This window comes from Myxine glutinosa, chromosome 9, assembly GCF_964187855.1.
Source record: "Myxine glutinosa chromosome 9, kmMyxGlut1.1, whole genome shotgun sequence".
In the NCBI taxonomy this organism is placed as follows: domain Eukaryota; kingdom Metazoa; phylum Chordata; class Myxini; order Myxiniformes; family Myxinidae; genus Myxine; species Myxine glutinosa.
This window is the reverse complement of record NC_136269.1, coordinates 103,251,454-103,272,779: the sequence shown is the minus strand read 5'-3', so window position 1 is coordinate 103,272,779 and position 21,326 is coordinate 103,251,454. Positions and strand designations below refer to the sequence as shown.

At 43.4% G+C, this 21,326-nt stretch overlaps 1 protein-coding gene and 1 long non-coding RNA gene across 17 annotated transcripts in view; one reads left to right on the top strand and one right to left on the bottom strand.

Annotated features, from left to right (window-relative positions):
- LOC137435131 (guanine nucleotide exchange factor DBS) overlaps positions 1-17,920 on the top strand; it is a 166,544-nt gene extending 148,624 nt beyond the window's left edge. For 11 of the 16 annotated variants that reach the window (XM_078784616.1, XM_078784614.1, XM_078784613.1 and 8 more), the window contains 6 exons: positions 960-1,160; positions 7,667-7,759; positions 13,759-13,837; positions 14,042-14,090; positions 14,430-14,476; positions 14,584-17,920. In XM_078784616.1, coding sequence (XP_078640742.1) covers positions 960-1,160; positions 7,667-7,759; positions 13,759-13,837; positions 14,042-14,090; positions 14,430-14,476; positions 14,584-14,900 — 786 coding nt within the window. In that variant the 3' untranslated portion in view covers positions 14,901-17,920. Of the gene's footprint in view, positions 1-959; positions 1,161-7,666; positions 7,760-13,758; positions 13,875-14,041; positions 14,091-14,429; positions 14,477-14,558 lie in introns of those variants that run through there. The other 5 variants (XR_013624580.1, XM_078784619.1, XR_013624581.1 and 2 more) reach the window with 5 other exon arrangements.
- Positions 17,720-20,613, bottom strand: LOC144893651 (uncharacterized). The gene is made up of 2 exons (XR_013624582.1): positions 20,312-20,613; positions 17,720-18,474 (listed from the first exon to the last, which is right to left on the bottom strand). It is a non-coding gene; the product is annotated as an uncharacterized LOC144893651 (long non-coding RNA).
- Positions 20,614-21,326: the final 713 nt, after the last annotated feature.

Genomic DNA, 21,326 nt, shown 5'->3' with positions numbered 1-21,326 from the left:
ATGCTAGACATCCTCACACGTTAGAAATCTGAATGGCAAAATTACAACTCTGATCTTCAATTGGCAGAAACGATCTATCAGCTCCCGTCTAACCAATTGCCTCCAGCTGTGACTAGGACTGTGTTATTATAACAGAGAATTGGCCAACTCGGCATCATTTCCCACTTGACTTTCCAGAGCAATAACATTGTCACAAATTCTTGACGAGTGACTGTTAGGTGGTGGATTGGTTCAGTGCAATGTTAACGCTTTGATTATGTAACAAATTGTATATTATATATGACTGTGTAATAGCCTGGTGTTGGCTTAGCGGTTAGGGTGCCGGATTGGGATCCTAGGATCCTGGGTTCGAATCCCGGTCGATCGCTGAATTAACGCCAGGGGGGTTGACTCAGCCTGTCATCATTCTGAGGTCGGCAAATTGAGTACCAGCTTGCTGGGATGAATGATCACGGTGTGTACCCCGATTTAGAATAGGCACACTGTATCCCTGCGCATCGTAAGAGGCGACGAAGGGTTGGCGTCAGGAAGGGCATCCGGCCATAAAAACATTGCCTCAAACAGGGAACCATGATTGTCATGGGGCCCGCAAGGCTAACCCCTGCTCCAGCGGGGAAAATGGCCTTAAAAACGATCATTCATTCATTCATATATATGACTGTGTAATATTTGTTGAGGCAAGATGTCAAATTCTAAAAGTTGGGTGGAGTAAAAAGGTGTCACGCTGAAATATTATCGTTCGTTATTTTAGGTTTGAGAAACGATCGCCATGCAGAATTTGGGAAATTTATGTTTGTTTTTGGATATTAGACTCCCCTCACCCCTTACTTTTCCCTATAGTCTAAAGTTGAATGTTCAAAAGCAAGTGCAAAAATCCTGGATGAATGGTCGTGAGTGAGGATTAGGTGAGTACCTGGGAACACAGTACCTTCATCATTAATAGCAGTCGTGTTATGCAGGGACTCATATGGGAGCTTGGCCACCCATTGCAGCACGGCGACTTCCTTGTGTGGGTCGAACGGGGCCGTGAACGTGGTCGTGTCAATCGTTTCAAGCCTCAGCAGCGGCACCTCTTCCTGTTCCAACATGCTCTGCTGTTCTGCAAACGTGGAGAAGGCCCCACTGACACGGCCTGCTTCCGCTACAAGCATGACTTGCAGGTTTGTAATATCACAGATCACTTATTCAGAATGTAGTCCAAGCAATCAAAGTCTACTTGAGTGCCAGGCTAGTGCCCATAACTACCATAAATTATTTCTTGCTTTTTTAATTTGTGGAACATGCTCGCATGCATGAAGCGTCAATGGATATGATGCTGCTTTCAATTGTCAAAACCCAAACACCTAAAATCCACAATTCTGCCCCATGCATGAACAGTTTGAACATATCGTACCTTTCCAGTTGCTGTGGCCTTTCAAAGTTTTGCATTCACGGGGTTTATATCGTTTTTTTAACACTTGTTTTTTTGTGGCTTTCAAAATGTTCAAGGCCCAAATTGCAAAAACGGTGTAATTGCAAGACCACCCAGATTGCAGGAAATGGAAGGACTCAAACCTAGAATCGGAGAATCAAATGCACAAGCACTCACCTTATAGCTTTATATTCAAGCAAAGTTGCATAAGCCCAGAAACCTATATCTTGTTACAACTACCAAAATTATAGTAGGTTTTCCAGATGGTCCTCTCATGGATAGAGTGAGGGTGCGAGGTTTGCTCAGAGAGGGGAGGCATAAAGGCCTCACCTCACCAAAGCCATAAGAAGAGGTGGACTTGAATGGCAGTGGCTGAGAGTTTGGAAATTGAGGCGAGGTGTCGGGTTGTGTTAAATGCTTGAGATATATCCAGAGATTTGGCCCTGCCCTGGAGATAGGACCTTTTACATTCAAAATAGGTGATTATGAGGGCATCTGATAGAGATGTTTTATGATCATGAAGGGTATAAGATAAAATAAGTGCAGAAGACTTTTTCAGCATGAAGAACAAGGACAGGGACAGGGACAGGGACAGGACCATGGGCCACAGCCTGAGATTAAAGAAGAGGAGAGTTAGGCCAATAGAAGGGGTCTTTCACTCAGTGAGAAGTTAATGCATGGAATAGTTTCCCTGAAAAGGTAGTTGTCGCAGAAACAGTAGATGGGTTTAAATTTAAGTTAGGTACATACCTGTAAGTATTGGGGATAAAAGGGTACATGGATATTGGCATGGATGGTAGATAACTAAGGTGTGGATCGGTGATTGGATCCCTGTGTTATGCTTGGGATGTCTGTGCGAGGGTCTCATCAAAAGGTGAATGTGCTATCTGTTTGTTCATTTCTTACCCGACAACAGTATTCACCCCCCGTAAAATCCCCAAAGCAAAACAATTTTAACTAGAAAAAGCAATCGGAGATTGCCGACTCTCACCAGGACTTGTTTTACTTGGTGTATTTTGTGTGGCAAATAAATGGAAGGATTTACTGAATGAAAGGTCATTGATTGCAAAGAAAGGTCTAAATGGTCCAAAGGGCAAATGCATGAAAAGGTGTGAAGGTCGAAAGGTGTAAATATTCAAAGGTGTAAGGGTCAAAGGTCTAAATGGTGTATTTTAAGGTCTATATGGACTGAATTATCTAGAGGGGTGTAAAGGGTCCTAAAATATCTAAAAAGGTTATACAGGTCAAAGGGGTCTAAAAGGTGTGAAGGTCTACTGTGAGTTCAACTGTGAAGATGGATTCCATGACTGCTTATAATGGGAAGCCAATCGGCCTGTAGTTAAGAGGATTCGGTTTTGCACCCTCTTTGTGGAATGACATAGGCACGGGCGTCGTTGGCCGACTTCCAAGTCGACAGTCGGAGACCTCAGGCAAATGATAAGGTGAACGGAGCAGAAAGGGGATATGCGTAGGCGGCAGAACAGGTTTTCAGAACACAGGTGCTGATGCCCTCCGGGACCGCCAGAGTCAGAATCTAGCGTAGCGAGTAAAAACAAGCTTCTGACAATATGACATGTTTTCAAGCTACAATGCTGTTTCGTTAACATCACCATGACAACAAATATTCTGCTGACGTATTATAATTAAATTAGCCCAAAGTTACATATTAAAGCAGGGTATGCATTGCCTTGAATTATCATGCTGACTGGTGACATTTATTTTGATGAAAAAATGCCCACAATCTATATCCTGGGCAGAATCTTGCAAAGATTAAGATAAACTAAGATATTCTTCTCGAGGAAAACATGTTGAGTTGAGATTGTCCAATGCCATGTTCAATGTCTCTCAGACAATTCTGACCGTTTCTCACGGTGGTTGTGGAATGGCTGGAAACTGAAGTACTGTCGTTATTTGTTACTCCCAAAGCTCAAACGCAGCAACAGGTACAAGCTACCAGATGTCCGTCAGTGGGGAAGCACAGTCCACACAGCATCAGAATATGTTACAAACAATCAGATGGAAGACCAAATACTGCATTGGAGTCATCAGAAAGAAGAAATGCTGTGGAACGCCAGGAGAAGAGGATGTGGTGTAAGACCAGGAGAAGAAGATGTGGTGTAAAACCAGGGGAAGATGTGGTGGAAGACCAGAATAAGAACATTCGGTGGAAGACCATGAGAAGAAGATGTGGTGGAAGAACATGAGAAGAAGATGTGGTGGAAGACCACGAGAAGAAGATGTGGTGGAAGACCATGAGAAGAAGATGCGGTGTAAGACCATGAGAAGAAGATGCGGTGGAAGACCATGAGAAGAAGATGCGGTGTAAGACAAGGAAAACAAATGATGGCGACTAAGCAGAGGTAAAGCAAGAGATGCTTTTTGCCTGAAGGTCCAGGTCCAACTCTGTGTGTGTCCAGCACCAGGCCCATTGACTCTGTACTTTGTCACGACCTTCTTCTCCACACCCGCTCCTATGGCCTGCCCTCCATGCTCCACGACTGCTTTTCCCTGCCGCAGGCCCCGTGATTGGCTGCCCGCTCCATGAAGAAGGTCCATCCTCTGGGCCATCCCACCCATGGGGCAGCCCCAATTAAAATAAAAGTCCATCGCCAATTCCAGGCCCGACAGTGCATCTCGCCACCATGGCTTGCATACACTGGCCAGACAGATTGTGATCAGTCGTTGGAAAGCACGTAGCGCTTCCATGTGCAGTGAAACATTCAATTCCTCACCGTAGTTACGAGACCAGCATAACAGTTGCTCGGTTGATGGCAAAACAATTCTGCCAAGATAGCGTTGCAAGGAGGTCCATATTTTCAATCCTACACAATGTTGTACCACACAAGGGACCGTCAGCAGAAAGGCCAAATAAACCTTTTGGTCAATCACATACCACTTGTAATCTTGTGTGTGTGTGTGTGTGTGTGTGTGTGTGTGTGTGTGTGTGTGTGTGTGTGTGTGTGTGTGTGTGTGTGTGTGTGTGTGTGTGTGTGTGTGTGTGTGTGTGCGTGTGTGTGTGTGCGTGCGCGCGCACACTACTGGTCAAAAGTTTTAGAACACCTCAATTTTTCCAGTTTTTATTGAAATTTATACAGTTGAATGTCTCGATGTACTCTGAAATCAAGCATAGAACAAATAAACAAGTGGAGATTAAAAAAATCATACAATCATTTTGTTTAACAAAATTTAATTTAAATTTTTGACTCAGCAAGGTAGCCACCTTTTGCAGATATAACCGCCAAACACACTCGTGGCATTCTTTCTACAATGGAAATGAAATATTGTTCGAGAAGTTCTTCCCAACACTGTTGTAGAAGTTCCCACAAATGTGTTGCACTTGTAGGTTGCTTTGCTTTCACCCTTCTGTCCAGTTCATCCCAAACCAGCTCGATGGGGTTTAAGTCTGGAGACTGTGCTGGGCATTCCATGATTTGAAGCCTACCGTCTTGTTCTTTTCCTCGAAGGTAGTTTTGACATAGCCTGGAGGTGCGTTTAGGGTCATTATCTTGCTGTAGGATGAACCCCTGACCAACTAGGTGTATACCATATAGGGTATTGCATGGCGCTGCAAACTGCTGTGGTAGCCCTTTTGGTTCAGGGTGCCAGTCACTCTGTGCAACTTGCCGAATCTGGATCCAGCAAAAGAACCCCAGACCATCACGCTTCCTCCTCCATGTTTGACAGTTGGTGTCACACACGGAGGAACCATCCTTTCGCCTACTCGACGGCGTACAAAAACCCTGCGTGATGAACCAAACATTTCAAATTTTGGTCCATAAGACCTTCTTCCAGTCTTCAGTAGTCCACTGGCGGTGCTTCATGGCCCAGGCAAGCCTCTTTTTCTTATTTTGCCATCTTTGCAATGGCTTCCTTACCGCCACTCGACCTGTCAAACCTGCAGCTCGAAGTCTTCTCTTCACAGTTGAAACTGAGACTTGCTTACTTCGACCAGTGCTAAGCTGTGCTTGAAGCTGTTGTCCTGTGAGCCGCCTATCACGCAAGCTGTTGACTCTCAGAAACTTGTCTTCTGATTCTGTTGTGGCTTTGGGTTTGCCAGACCTCTTCCTGTCAGAGTTTCCTCCAGCTTCCAAGTGCCTTTTGATGGTGTCGGAAACTGTGCAATTTACATTATTTTCCCGTTTTTGCTAACCTAAACTCGTTTTTTAACCTCGAGCAGTTTACTGCTTACCTTTGTACCATTTCAGGTCATTCACTGGACTTGAATTGCTTAAATTTCAATAAAAACTGTGAAAGTTGAGGTGTTCTAAAACTTTTTTACCGGTAGTGTATGTGTGTGTATATATATATATATATATATATATGTGTGTGTGTGTGTGTGTGTGTGTGTGTGTGTGTGTGTGTGTGTGTGTGTGTGTGTGTGTGTGTGTGTGTGTGTGTGTGTGTGTGTGTGTGTGTGTGTGTGTGTGTGTGATATGTGTGATGTGTGATGTGTGAGATGTGTGTGTGAGATGTGTGTGATGTATGTAACGTACAATCATACATACATTCATACATACATACACACACACTCAGTGTACACAACATTAGGAACACCTGCTCTTTCCATGAAAGACTGATCAGGTGAATCCAGGTGAAATCGATGATCTCTTATTGATTGCACCTGTTAAATCCACTACAATCAGTGTAGATGAAGGGGAGGCGACAGGTTAAAGAAGGGTTTTTAAACCTTGAGACGATTTGAGACATGGACGTATGTGTGCCATTCTGAGGGTGAATGGGCAAGACAACATATTTAAGTGCCTTTGAATAGGGGATGATGGCAGTGGGTGCCAGGCGCACCGGTTTGAGTGTGTCAAGAACTGCAACACTGCTGGGTTTTTCATGCTCAACATTTTCCCATGTGTATCAAGAATGGTCCACCACCCACAGGACATCCAACCAAATGGCAGGCAAGTGGTCAAAAACGGCTCATACTTATGATGAAAACGGCTCGTGAAAGAGGCCAAAGGAGGCTGACACGAATTGTGCAGAGCAACAGACGGGCTACAGTTTTCTACAGCTTTTTGACACTGGGTTGAACATTGCTCTCCAAAATGCCTTGGTAATCTCCTGATTTCATGATGCCATGCCATGCATTCATTCAAGGCACCCAGTCCCAGAGGCAGCACAGCAACCCCAAAACATCACTGAACCTCCTCCATGTTTGACTGTAGGGAAGGTGTTCTTTTCTTTGAAGGCTTCATTTTGTTTTCTGTAAACATAGAGATGATGTGCTTTACCACAAAGCTCTAATTTGGCCTCATCTGTCCACAGGACATTTTCCTAGAAGGATTTTGGCTTGTTCAGGTGTGTTTTGGCAAACTCCAGTCCAGCTTTCTTACGTCTCTCTCTCAGCAGTGGGGTCCTCCTGGGTCTCCTACCATAGAACCCCCTTTCATTGAGTTGGCAACGGATGGTGCAAGTTGAAACTGTCGTATCTTGTATCTGAAGGTCAGATTGAATCTGTTTGGCAGTTGATCGAGGTGCTTTCTCCACCATTCGAACAATCCTTCGCTGCAATCTTCGATCAAGTTTTCTCTTGCGGCCACATCCAGGGAGGTTGGCTACAGTGCCATGGGCCTTAAACTTCCTGATAACATTGCGTACGGTGGACACAGGAACATCAAGATCTCTGGAGATGGACTTGTAGCCTTGACTTGTAGTCCATGCTTGGCGACAATCCTGTGTCTGACCTCCTCAGACAATTTTCTGGTTTTCTTTCTTTTCTCCATGCTCATTGCGGTACACACAGTGACACAAAACAGCAGAATGTCTCCTTTTCTCTAGTCAAACTGGTTGAATGAGTGATTTTTATATTGCAGGCACCTGCGACTCACCACAGGTGAGTTCAATTCCAAAGTAAAGGAGAATCACCTGCTTGAAATCTAATTATTTCTAACAACTTCTAAAAGGTGCCAATAATATTGTCCGGGCCATTTTAGGATTTCTGTGTGGAATAAGCTAAGATTTTGTAATTCTTTCAGCTTTTTGTTTTGTTCCAATGAAAACCAAAGAAATACATATGTGGATACCAAAACATTTTTGTAATTTCAACAATTTTCTGGAAGAAATGGTGCATTATTTGAAAAAAGTGCAAAGGTACCAATATTTTTGGCCATGACTGTATTTTCACTGTTGTGCTCCCATGCATGGAAATGCTAATTTTGCAACAAATACTTTATTGATCTTCTTTTTTTGCCATACCTTGGTTGCTTCAAAATAGTTGTTGCATTTCTGTGATGATGCTCTTTGCAGGTGAGCCTGTTAGGCCTCACAGAGAACATTAAAGGTGACTGCAAAAAGTTTGAGGTGTGGTGTGAACGACGGGAACAAGTGTACATTGTTCAGGTGAGCACACCTCCACCCTTTGTAAAAAGCAAAGCACATAAGGAAGAGATCAAAAACTTTATTGGATGACGGTAGCATTTCTCTGCTGTTTGCTTACATCAGCGAAGATGCGCAGGGTGAAATTGACTGAGGGACGATGTCAGAAGACATGTCTTTTTTCATTTTTCAACAGCTGATCTGATGCTTGTCATGGAGCTTTTAAATCACATGTATGACGACATTAGAAGCATTGTAGTTTCACATGACTTGCATTAATCGATAGGCCATAGAAAAATGCACAATTATGTTCTCGAGATGGCAAATAGGCCAACCCCACAGTTCCGGTTTTTAAAAGGTTTCATTGCAAAAATTATATGGTATTTGGTTTTGGCATCCATCCAACAACCAAGCAGCCACACCATGTGTGCATATGCGTTATTTCCATATGCGTTTTTCAGAAGGTGGAACGGAGCCCGCCTAGTTCTCGAAGTATCCACCTCCATTTCAGTAAGGGATCATAATTCATGGACCAGTTTGGGAAGTTTTCTTGTTCCCTAAGTTTTGTTCCGAGGGTTCTTTTGAGGATCGTCACCGAGCCTCGGCCAGCTTCCAACTGCAGCTCATTTGTCATAATATTCCCATGGATGGTTTTTAAGATACCTGTAAGGTTCTTCTTTATCATTCCCGTTGCTCCAATAATCACTGGTACAATTTCGGCACTCTTCAGCTTCCACGATCTTTTCACTTCATTTTTGAGGACTTGATATTTGGTCATTTTCTTGATTTCTGCCTTGTTTAGGCCAAAATCGCTGGGTAATTACACATCAATTAGCAATGCCTTCTTTTATTTTTTTGGACCTCAGTACGATATCGGGTCACAATGCTTTGTTTTCTATGTTCACGCTTGATGGGATCATTAGGTCATACGTGAGCATTACTTCCTTGTTTTCATTGATTGCTTTTGGTCCATGTCTCCATGTGTTTACTGGAACTAGGATATTGAGACTTTTGCATATTATGCCATATTATTGCATATTGCATTTTATTATTGCATATTATTGCATATTATTGCAATTGCATATTATGCATATTATTTGCATTATATGTGCCAGTGTATTACTCAACATACTTTGTTGGGCCTTTGGGTGTACAGCTGCTCTGACATGAGTTTTTTTTACATCCTGATAGGAGGTGGCTCGTACTTTCTGTTTCTGCCTTGTACAACCTACACTTGTCCAATTGACTCAGTCCCACCATTTTCTTGAAGCCATTGGTGTTGTGTCCTTGGTCTTGGGTATTTATAATGATTCGTTCTCCATCCCAGTTGAGCTGACCTCTTCTTAGCCATTCCAAAGAGCCTTCTTTGTCTACTCTCAATTTGCCCAACTCTTTTTATATATATATACCTTCCTGCTCTTTTATTGTTTTACCAGTTGTCGGTGTATATCTCTAGATATTTCATTTTATATTTTCTTTCTTTTTTTGCAATTGTTGGGCTGTGCTCGATTCGGTTTCTTGTGTGACATCTTACATTCACACCTGTCTTTGGAATTTTTTTGCTAGATGGGTTAGGGATACCTTCTCTGGTTTGGTGTCTTTGTGTTTACTTACAAATTGGATTTGGTTGTCTGTTGCACTTTTTATGTGTTCGGCCAATCCTTCAGTTGTCATCCTGTGCACTTGGTTGAGCTCTATCAGGCCGCTACCTCCTCATCTCGGCAGCTACATTTTAGGGATCCATTGAGTTTTTGTAAAACATTTTGTGGATGTTGAGGAGTTTCCTTGTTTTGATATCCAGTTCATTGATTTTTTTGATTGTAGCCAGTTTATTATTCCGCAGCTGTACTGGAATACTGGTATTGCAAGTTGATTTATGGCTTAAATTTTGTTCCTTGGAGATAGGTATGTTTTCAGGATCAGCCTCGTTCTATGCAGATATTCTTGTTTTGCGCATTTCTTTGTGACATGTTTGGTGGCCCTTTTCTACTCTGAGGTATTTGGATGATGCTTCGTTGTACAGCTCCTGTATTGTTGTATTATTTTGTGTCCATGTTTATGTTGTCGGTTTTTGTTGGTCTACATTGCATGAATGTGCACTTGGCACACTTATCCAGGCCAAATTCCTTTTGAATGTTGTCGGAGTACTGTTTCACTAATTTAAGTTGTTCTGCCAATTTTTCGGCATTTGGTGCAAAGAGTTTTAAATCATCCATGTAAAGTAGATGTGTCACGTTTTCGTCTCTGGGCGTTCTCTTATTTGATGTCAGTGTATATCCATGTCATTGTTCATTAATGAGGTTGCTCAGTGGATCCAGGGGAAGGAAAAACAGGAGGGGTGAAAGGCTGTATCCCTGGAAGATTCCTCGACACATCTTCACTCCTGTTGTTTTGATATTTCCTTCCGAATGCTGTAATATCAGTGGTATTCCAAAGCTCCATTGCCTTCTCTATCACAGTTTTATTATTTGGGGGTTGACCTTGTGCAATTGCATGCATTGTATCATCCATGATTGTGAGACACTATCAAAAGCACTTTTAAGTCTATCCATGCTATGGATAATTTTGTTCTTCTTGTATTGAAATTTTCGAGTCTGGCCTTATTTAGTAGAAGGTGGTCTTCGCTCCATAGCATCCTCTTTTACATCCCTTCTGTTCTGCCTCTGGGCCTCCTTGTGTTAGGTGATGGTACATCATTTCTGTGATGATTCCTGTCAGGAGTTTTGTACGTTGTTGGCAGACAGGTTATTGGTCTATACTTGTGAGGTAGTTGGGTCTCTTCAGACTTTGGGATGAGGAAGGTGTTACCTACTGTGAGCCATTCATCCAAGGTCTCCTCCCCTTGAATAATTTTGTTGAATGCTCGAGCATAGTGATTGTGGAGAGCATCTAGTTGCTTTAATCAGAAGTTTGGAATTCCATCTGGACCTGAGCTTTTGAAGCCTGAGCATTCCTAAGCCTTGCTTCATCACACAGTCCCTCTCTGTGATCCATTGCTTCCATCTATCGTGGCCACTTTTCCACCATCCCTCTGTCCACTCCCTGGCGAGCGCTCGGCTCCCATCCTCCTCATATCCTTTTACCACCGCCACCGAAGGTGGATGGAGGTTATGTTTTCACCCCTGTCTGTTTGTCTGTCTGTCTGTCTGTGAACAAGATATCTCAAAAAGTTGCGGAAAGATTTGGACGAAACTTGGTGAAGAGGTTGGGTGTGTGACAAGGATGAATCGATTCACGTTTACCTCTTTTATTTTATTTTTATTTATGAATCTGTGCCGTTGACGCATCTCTTTCAAATTTGTTGGATGGCACTGTCTTTGCTCTAGTGGTCAATCTGGTCTTCTTCAGCTGGTCCATGCATCTAGCTCCCCTATTGGCCATCCCCCGTTGTTCACGTCTTGAATAGACTTTACAATAGTAAATGTCCGCCTCCTCCTCTGTGCTCCAACATTGGCTTTTTAGTTTCCTCTTGTTGAGCTTCGTTTTTGAGCCAGGTAGCACCTCTATCTATTTTGAGAAAGGTAGTGTGTCTGTGTGGTAGATTTGTGAGGAACATCAATGAAAAAAACAAGATGTGTGTGTGGCTTTATTCTAAAGGGTTCCTGCTGTCACAGAATATTATTTTTTGCCTGTTTTGCTTTATTACAAGGAATACCATGGAAATAATATGCAGGAACATACCTATCACAGACCTCACAATCAGCACAAATGTACACAATCACTCATCCATACTCAAGCTACCCAAAACTCCTGCCAACATCCCAATACCCCTCTATCTCCAATACTTCCAGGTACCTATCTAATTCCAATTTAAACTTATCTGCTGTTTCTGCTGCCACTACCTTTCCAAGGAGACCTTTCCATGCATGTATAAAGGCCCTGTCTCCTTCAACCGCTTATCATGGCTAAACCTAGCTAGGCCCGGAATTATTCTAGTAGCCCTGCGCTGAAACCCTGTGCTGCACTGTGGCAGCTTCCTCAGACGTGGTGAACAAAACTGAACACAATATTCCAGATGGAGCCTCGCTAAATTCCGATACAATGTTAAAACCACATATTTATTTATAATTTATCCCCCTCCAAATACAATATAAACCCCTATTTGCTTTACCTATATAGCTACCTGGCATTGTCCTGTCTGCTGAACCCCACATATATTACCACCCACAGATCCTTCTCTTGTGTGACACACTCCAAAATTTTCCCTTGCATCATGTAATCTCTATTATCATTATTCTTACCCATCCATCCCAAGCACCTTACATTTGTTTGTTAAACTTGACCTGCCAATCTTCAATCCAATCTATTAAAAATATCTCGAGTTTCCTGAATCTGATCACCTCTGCTAACCCACTCTCAGATATCGACCTCACCTCCAAGCTTTGTATCATCGACAAATTTGGAAAGCCTACTCTTCACCCCACTATCCGAATCATTGATGTAAATCATGAATAATGATGGTCCTCATACTGATCTCTGAGGTACTCCACAACTTACATCCTCTCAGCAAGACATCCTCCCACCTCCCACTCACTCTTTGTTTCAAATCACTAAGACAGTTTGCAATCCAGGTAGCTACCTGACCAACCACTCCACAAGCCCTCACCTTGGCTAACAACCTCCTATGTGGTACCTTATCGAATCCCTTCTTAAAGTCTCAATACTCAATACAGCCATTGCACTTCCCTCATCCACCCAATCAGAAACTGTTCGTTTCAGTTTTTTATATCCGCTGTTGAATCAATGAAACACAAAACACAAAAAACGTACATCTTATGATGAGAGCAGTGGAGGAGCCTGAATAAAAGCATGGCTCGTACTTCATGGACCTCTAAAAGATTTGTTAGACAAGACCTACCTTTGGTAAACCCGTGCTGTGACTGCCTTTAATTAGTTTATATTTATTTAAATGGTTCCTCATCTGGTCCCTAATTAGCATCTCCAACACCTTCCCCAATACTGAAGTCAAGCTTTCAGATCTATAGTTCCCCAATTATTCTCTGGATCTTTTCTTAAACAAGCGTTACGCCTAGGTCCCCCGTCGGTGAAGTGATGAGTTGACAAAGTGGAAGACGCAAGGCGGCCATCTTGGATTTTGACGTGGCGACCCAATTTTCAATAGCGTTCTTCCTTATGCCGAGATACACCCACACACGAGATTAGAAGTTGGTACTTCGCTTATTTTTCAAGATATTCCGCTCAAGTTTCAGTCATACATGGCGGTGGCCATCTTGGATTTTGACGTGGCGACCCAATTTTCAATAGGGTTCTTCCATATGCCTAGTTACACCCACACACCAGATTAGAATTCGGTCCTTCACTTACGCACGCACACACGGACGGAGGGGAAAACCATAGTCCCCCTTTCGCTCCGCGGTGCGACTGGGGAAAATAACGGTGTTAAATTTGCTGCTCTCCAATCCTCCGTTACCTGTTCTGACTTCAGTGAGCTATGAAAGATATCCGTTAATATCTTGCACCTCCCTCAATACTCTCAGGTGCATATTATTTGGCCCTGGAGCTTTATCTACTCTTATACCGGTAATTTGGATGCTTCCTACACTCCAACCTGAATCTTATGTGAAAGCCTTTCCTCGCCTCATTGATAGATACTCTCAACTACTGGCAATGCTCCAGATTGGTCTTCTGTAAATGAAGCAAAATGTAAGCCGTAGCCGGACGCTTCCAAATAAAATAAATCTAATTACCCGCTAATCTGCTACAAACACAGCTGCAACATTGTGATACCAAATGCACAACACCTGACACAAAATTACAAAAAAACAATTAAAAAAAATAAGCACTTATTGTGACATATGGAGTCCTAAAATTTCCATGTGAACCCTCAACCGGAACTTGCATCCACCTGTTGCCTTACTGTCTGTGCATTGCCTTTTTGCCTTGTGACAGCGCACTCTTCATTAGCCGAGAGCCTTGTACACACAATAACCTCCCTATGAACACAGCCTGTACACACAAGCAATGCCAACAGATAAGTGAAATTGATCCTTGCATTGTTGCAGGCTCAGTCCGTGGAAGAGAAGATGGCATGGGTTTCGGAGCTACGATGCTTGCTGACGCAGCAGCTGCAAGCTTGCATCAGTAACTCTCTCACGACCTGACGATACGGTGGCCCTGCGTGCGACTTCACTCACATTAACCCACATACTGTAGAGAATGTCAGAGGTTGATGTGTGTCGAGCACCAGGCCCCACTTGTGATGGAAGGAGAAAAAGTGCACCCATCGTATTTGTGCTGTTATTTAGTTGTGACAGCCTGTGATTTAGGGGATCTTTGTTTCTGCAGAAGCAAAACAAGCAGGCAGTGTGCCTAGCTCTCCTTTCACTGATTTTGGGTGAGTAATCTGTTCTTTTGACTGTTTATAACGCACCATGTAGTGCTTGTTTATAATGCACCAATGTAGTACAATAGAGCCAAGTTGTTATAGAAGTACCGTACTTGGGATTTCAAAATAACATCAGCCTTTCGAGTCTTACTGCAAAGACCGTCACAAAAGGTAGTCGGGGAGAGTGTGGGAGCAAGGAGAGAAGTCCGGCAAAGCGTATGCAAAGGAGAAACTAATCCCTTCACCTTGAATTGCACGAACAACCTTGTAGGGTGGTGTTTGTTGCTGATCATTTTTCATTTCAAGCTGGGCTCATTGTTATTTGGTGGTGATGTGCAACCTTTGCAGGTGCACAAACGAGAAAGAAACTCCAACAAGAAAGAAGAGTCTTAAAGGTAATGTCGCAATGCTCATATAAAAGTCAAACACTATTGATTGTTTGCCATTTTTGTTGAAGTGGCATTGTATTCAGTGCAGATACCTCCACGCTGCCTGCCCATAGGCCTTCCCACGGGAGAAGCCGGCCGTTGGTCGAGCGGGGACGAAACTGGAGAAGAAGCAAGTGAAGCTTGGGGCTTGCCGTGGTGCAGAAGGTCAGAGCGCAGGGCGTCTGGCATACGGCGGCGACTCTCCAATAGGCGCAGCTCTGTGTCGAGCATGGGAGAAACAGAGACCGCCACTGCTGGACTAGCAGGAGACAGAGAGGCCATTGGGAACAATGGTAATAGGACTACAGGCTCAAGGCAAACGGAAGAAAATGGCCTGAACATGTCGGGCCGCAGAGCCATCTTGGTTCCTTGTGGCCCAACGGAGGCATAAATCTCCTGAAAGGTTCTCTGTAGGTGGTTGGTCACTTTAATACGAAGAAGCATGTAATTTCCATGATGGAGTTAGAAATCGCACCATCACACGATAGTTAGTCTGATGTTTGTCATCACTGGCTGACAGATGGCACGTGGGGCCCGGTGAACCAACAACAATGCACGTGCAATGTCGGGGAAAACTTTTGATGTGCATTTGGAGATCCTAGGAATTTACCTTTTTTAACATCAACGGCAGCTAGTTGTTTACCATACTTGACAACAGAAACTGATGTTTGTGCACTGGAAGGCATTTCAGAGTCGCAAAGTTGCAGTTGCATTTGAATTCGAGTCGCTAAGGCCGTGACAAGCAAAGAGGTTTGCTACGGACACTGGAATCGGCCACCTGGATAATTGCCGGGGGCAGCCACTCGGCCCGGCCTCCACGTGCCGCAGGCAGTCGCCGGGCCCAGCCTCGACTTGCCGTGCTCAGCCGCTCGACCCGGCCTCAACTTGCTGGAGACAGCCACTCAGCCTGGTCTCTACTTGCCTGGGCAGCCTAATTGGCCGGACTACCCAAGCTTCCAAATCCATGGAAAGTGACAGTGACAGTCTGGTTGATGCATATGGCGAAGGCCATGCACTATTTATAGGCAAGTAAAGCAAATGTGACACTTTTCATGGGAAACTGTAAAACGTACTGTTATTTATTTTATCCAGGACTGAATGAGGAACAGCGGCACTTATAACTTTAATATCTACCCACACCTGTGGAATAGGTTGTGTTTACATAACGATGCATATAATTGCATGAAACATGAAAATGGCACTCTGGGTGTAACGTATGACGATTTATCATTGTTTTCCTGCTGTGGAATAAGGTTAATTATGAATCTGAGCACGAATGATAGAAAACGAAGGTTTATTTTATGGTTATCGTTGCCTGGTTATTCTTCTTTTGATTCCTTTTTTTATCGTTCCACACGAGGTATCTCGTTTTCCTTTTCAAAAACGTTCTTCCATTGAAATTCGCAAGCTTTCTTCCGTAACAGGTGAACTGTCGATCTCAGCATCAACACTATGCACCAATAGTTATTGAGGTTAGTTGAGCAAAGAAACGATTCTCAAAATCTGCCATTCCAATTCAGAAGTCTGAACCGCGTTGCCATTGCTTGGCGTTAAACCTTCATTTCTGCCTTTTATTTTGGATTGGGCTTACAAATAGTCCTTCGGTTGCAGCATCAGGTGGGAATCGGAACCGAGCTTTAAACAAATTAAAAGCACCGTACAAGAAAGGGAGTATGTCTGAATCGACACAAAAATGGAACGTTGAATGTGTCGTCGCTGTGCGTACTTTACGCTTTACCGAACTGCAAAGCGAGACGAAAAGAATTACAACTGCCAGTGCAGAAAAGGAAACAACAGGAACTTATTGCACAATCATCGGTGTAGTTTGGGAATGTTGATGGCTTGCATAAACACTTTGACATAGACCCACTCTTGAAGTTATAAAGATACAAAACGAGAGTAAAGGTTGACCAGGCGATTCCAAGAAGACACTTTACGGATTTAATTGATGTGAGGACGAGTGACGGAATCTTTTAGAAGTTCAAGAAGAAAATTACCCAAAAATCTGTATGAAGAGGCAATTTGAAATGGATGTGTTGTGTTTAAGGAACATCTAGTTGGTAACACACTAGGATCTTGAGTAAAAAGAAATGGTTATTTGAAGTGGAGAATGAAGAATGGGGAGCAGATAGTCGATCTTTCGTGGAATTTCATCTTTGATGACATTTTTCTGAAACGCAAACAACGATCCGGGTTTGGATTGGTCACTCTCACTGAAGTTAGGAGCGAAAAGGCAGCCTTGAGTTGGGACAAATGAACAAGGCTGCAAACACGTAACGGCTTATCGTAGAATAGATGGTTATGGTGATGGCCACTTCTGAAGTGATGAAGAGGTACTGTTTGGTGGCAAAGACGAGGTGTACATTTTTGTGTGCAATGAGAAATGACAGGGTTTGTCCGTCTGGGTCTGTGATGTAGGGTGCTTGTTGGGTAGTGATGCTAAAACAAAACTTGTAGATGTTAAGCACTTTTAGACTTGTAAGTATGAGGTAGTGACGGTAAGGTAGAAAACTAACCACATTGCACAGCAGTCGTTGAATTTTTTCAGGGAAGCCGTTTGAAAACTACTCCCATGCACTAATGCCAGCCGAACATCCTCTCGCATGAGACCATAGACGTCACTCGTTCGTCAACTGCGCTGGTGCACTCCCAATGTGGCCTCGTCGAGTGCAGAATAACGGGGAGTCACCGAAAATGTCCTCCTCGGACCTGTGCAGTGCTGGCTGGATTTGGTACGTCCAGAAATCAAAATTGACCTTCTCTCGCGCAGGGTTTGCTGTTTTTCCGTACAGGTAGTGGGAGAGATGGTGAAGACATGCTGATCCTGGGCTGTAACGAGTTTGTTTATAACGCCAACACTTGGGTCCCATTAGTATCAGTCACCCAAAGCCACCAATGAGAGAGCGGGAGCGAGGGAACATGTTGGTGCCACGACGAGTCATGCGGTGGGTTCTTGTAGCCAAAACGAACATGACGATATTTCATAATAATTGTAAATGAACGTTTTTCCACAAGGCTACTTTTTAAAAACATGGTGCGATGTGTTTTTAACTTTGCAGTCATTACAATCACGTGAATGAGACGACAAGGTTCATATGTAGGCACTTGTCAAAGTGGTGTAGAATGCGTCAAATGCCTGAAAAACTCCAACCTAGAATGTAACACCATTAACCTGGAATGACTCAGATATTCTGTTATCTTTCTTGGGGAATGTTAACAAAAAAAAAAATCCAGATTCTTATTCTTTTTATGTATAGGTGTTTAATCACATTACACCTGCCTAATGCAAACTGGTACTCAAATGGTACTGCTTTGAACTGGAACTTGTTTACTTTTCTGACTAAAAGCACTAATTATTTTTGTAATGGTTCTTCCTGCAATAAATAATCCAAAGGTGTGTCATTAAAAGCATTTTGTTTCCGTTAATTCATGAAATCGGACGCGAGGGAGTTTTACCCTCTCTCGAAAAGGAAGCCTGTACTTTGTAACTCGATGAAAAGCTTTCCGCGTTTGTTGTAAAGAAACCCGAGGCCATGTACGAGTACAATGCCGTCGACTCGATGATTGTCACCTTTCGGTTCTGTAAACAGGAATTCACTTTGTTTTATCTCCTTACAAAAAACAATTTTGGTAAAGAACTGCATTTGTAAAGCCGAATTGATATGTTATGTGTACTAACTATTGTCTTTACAGCTCAACACCAGTACGTATGAAGTGCCTGCATGTTCATTGTGGAAGAATAGTAAATATATATATATATATATGAGTAAGGTATATTCCTTCAATGCGACATCATTCTGCAGGTAATATCAGTAACGTGCAAAATAAAGAACTGACAATCCAGCAAAGGGGTCTTAGGTTCTGGACTGCAGGTATCAAGAGGCTGGGGGGAACAGACGAGATGCTGCCAGGTTGGCAGCATAGATCACAAACGCCCAGCTTAAGACCACGGTAGACAGCACGACCTGACGAAACAAAAGTACATCGCATATCAGTGTGACTCATTAAAAATGGAGAAGATCCCAAATTACCGAAATTTACAGGACTTGATCTGGTACCGAAATTTACAGTCTGAGATTTTGGGGGAACCTCCCTGAGAGCCCCCTTCCACTCCCTCCCTCCTGATTGTTACGTGCTCCTCCCCAAACCCCGGTCACGGTGTACCTCCGAGCCCCGAGAGGAGTCACGGCAGAAAAATGTGTTATTCTGTATATCTTAGATCAATGGTGAAACCACACCAATTGTTACCAACGAACAAGTATTGTATTAAGATCACACAAGAATAACAGTACAAAAAACAATAGTAATCAATTGTACAACCAATATATCCTTCCTATGATGGTACCATCAGTTTCGTACAATATAACTCACTGTGCTCCAAGTGAGTGAAACAAGAACATTCCCAATGTCTCTATTCCGGCATCAAGCCAAAGTCGATCCGCTCCAGTGATCGTCAGAACGATGTCTAATCAAGACCAGAATCCCGTTCGGTTGAGTGACAGTCATGCTGCCAAAGATGCGTAAAGGTGCCCTCCAGGCGACTGGGAAATCACACATTCGGGTATGGACGTTCCACGGCTCCCAATCGGCGAACCGCAGATTTCCCACTCAAAAGCCACGTTACACACACACACCAGATTAACATCTGAATGCGGTGAAAATGGGTGAAGCGAGGTGAAAAACCTTGAGCGAAGCGCAAATCCTGTACGAGGTAAAAATGGCCGACAGCCCGTTCTCGTGGCGTAACGGCACTCCGATGATTCTCGTCGGAATCAACCGCAAAACCTGTCACACAGGTTTATCTGTCACAGCGATAACAACTCTGTCGAAGGAATCCCTTTCCCAGGAAGCCCAAAGTTCACACGTGACCCTCGTTCGCCAACGTTCGCTCAGGACCTTGAAGTAGCTCGGCTTCTTGTCCGACTCACTCGCTCCGCCTTCTCTTCCTCCTCTTCCTCTTCGTCGTCGTCCGGTTCCGGTTTCATTTAAAACATTAACTTTTTTACCTTTTGAAAATAGTAATCTCTATTTCCCTTAAACGACAACAATAATAGTACATGGAATCAAAAATGTTTACAGTGGATGAAAACCACAACAACGGAAGTGACAAATCCATAACACTGATCCACGATTGAAAAATCTAAGGCTGAGCGATCCTGTGGACCATCAAGTAGAAGGGCTGCATTGGGTTTCAGAGCAATCGGTTGTAAATAAAGGACGAGTAGCGATCTGAAGTTTGGGGTTAACTCCCCCTCCCCCACCCCATCCCCCATTACCCCCTCCAGGAGTCCACATGACCCTAAATCGAAGATTCAAAGCCCAGGCGATTGTGTGGGCTACGGTCTTGTATTCATGAGTCAAGTTTCGGAACAATCAGCCGGGTGATAAGGAAGGGGTAGTAAAAAGTTAACAGATGGTCAGACGGACTGGACTTTCAGACACCCGAACATCACAACCCATTCTATTATAATTAAATGATCTCTTCGAGATCGAGATGAGACGTCCTAAAAAATAGTTGCCCCTGTGTGACAAAGAAATTAAGTTGATCTGTCAGCATTGCAAAAGAGCAGGTACTTGGGTAATGATTGTTTGGTCAAAACCAAAATTTCCTCCCTGTGCTTCTTGAAAGGCAAAGGCAAACCATCTAGTGTATCAATTTGCCAAGAAAACTGCTTTGGCAACACCTGCTGTCAATGTACTTCTTAAAGGGAAACTGCTCAGAAGGAAGACACAGCAACCAATTAAAAAGAAGCTATTAGGCATATCCAAAGTAAATAGCAGACCGATACATTTGGTACTTACCATTTTGGCGAAGTTATCCTGAGCTTTTCGATTAAACTTCGTCATAATCTTGGATTCAATCTGCAAACATAATTTGGACACATGTTATGATAATGTATACATCTGATACAAAAATGTAGTGGTCTGAGAGGGTCATTAACCAGTGTGGCAGCTACATTCAAATGTAAGGTGTGCACAGAGGGAGCTGCAGATGGAGGAAATGTTGAGTTGGATCTTGGAGACGGCGTGAAGCTGGAAGGTGTGAAAACATTTTGCTACCTCGGAGACATGCTGAATGGAGAAGGTGGATCAGACACGGCAACGGTTGCTCGAGTGAGATGTGCATGGAAGAAGTTTCGGGAACTGAGTGGCGTGCTGATGAGGAGGGGAGTGTCGTTGAAGCTGAAGGGAAAGGTGTATGCTGCATGTGTGAGAAGTGTTATGATTTATGGGAGCGAGACATGGGTCATGAATGCAGAGCAGCAACGGAGGCTGGAAAGGGTGGAAATGCGAATGGTTCGGTGGATGTGCGGAGTATCGTTGAGAGAGAGGAAGACAAATGATGAATTGCGAAAGATGATGGGAATAGAGCCTGTGATTGATGCTGTGAAGAGGAACAGGTTGAGATGGTTTGGTCATGTGTTGAGGAAGGATGAAAGTGACTGGTTGAGAAGAGTGATGGAAATGAATGTAGAAGGAAGTAGAGGACGGGGAAGACCGAGAAAGACTTGGCTAAAGATGGTGGAAGAAGAAATGCGGGCAAGGGGGTTAACAAGGAGAGATGCAGAAAATAGGGCAATATGGAGAAGATTGTCATGGGGACCGCAAGGCTAACCCCCGCCTCTAGCAGGGAACATGGCCTTAAAATGCAATGTTGTTATGATAATGTATAGAAATTGAAAAGGAAAGTTGAGCGGACAATTGTCTAACGATACTGTGATTAAATATAGAATAGCAGAGCAGGAGGACAAAGGGGTCAATAGACTGGAAAGTGGGTTGCAGAAGAAATGTGTAAAACATAGCAAGTACCAATGGA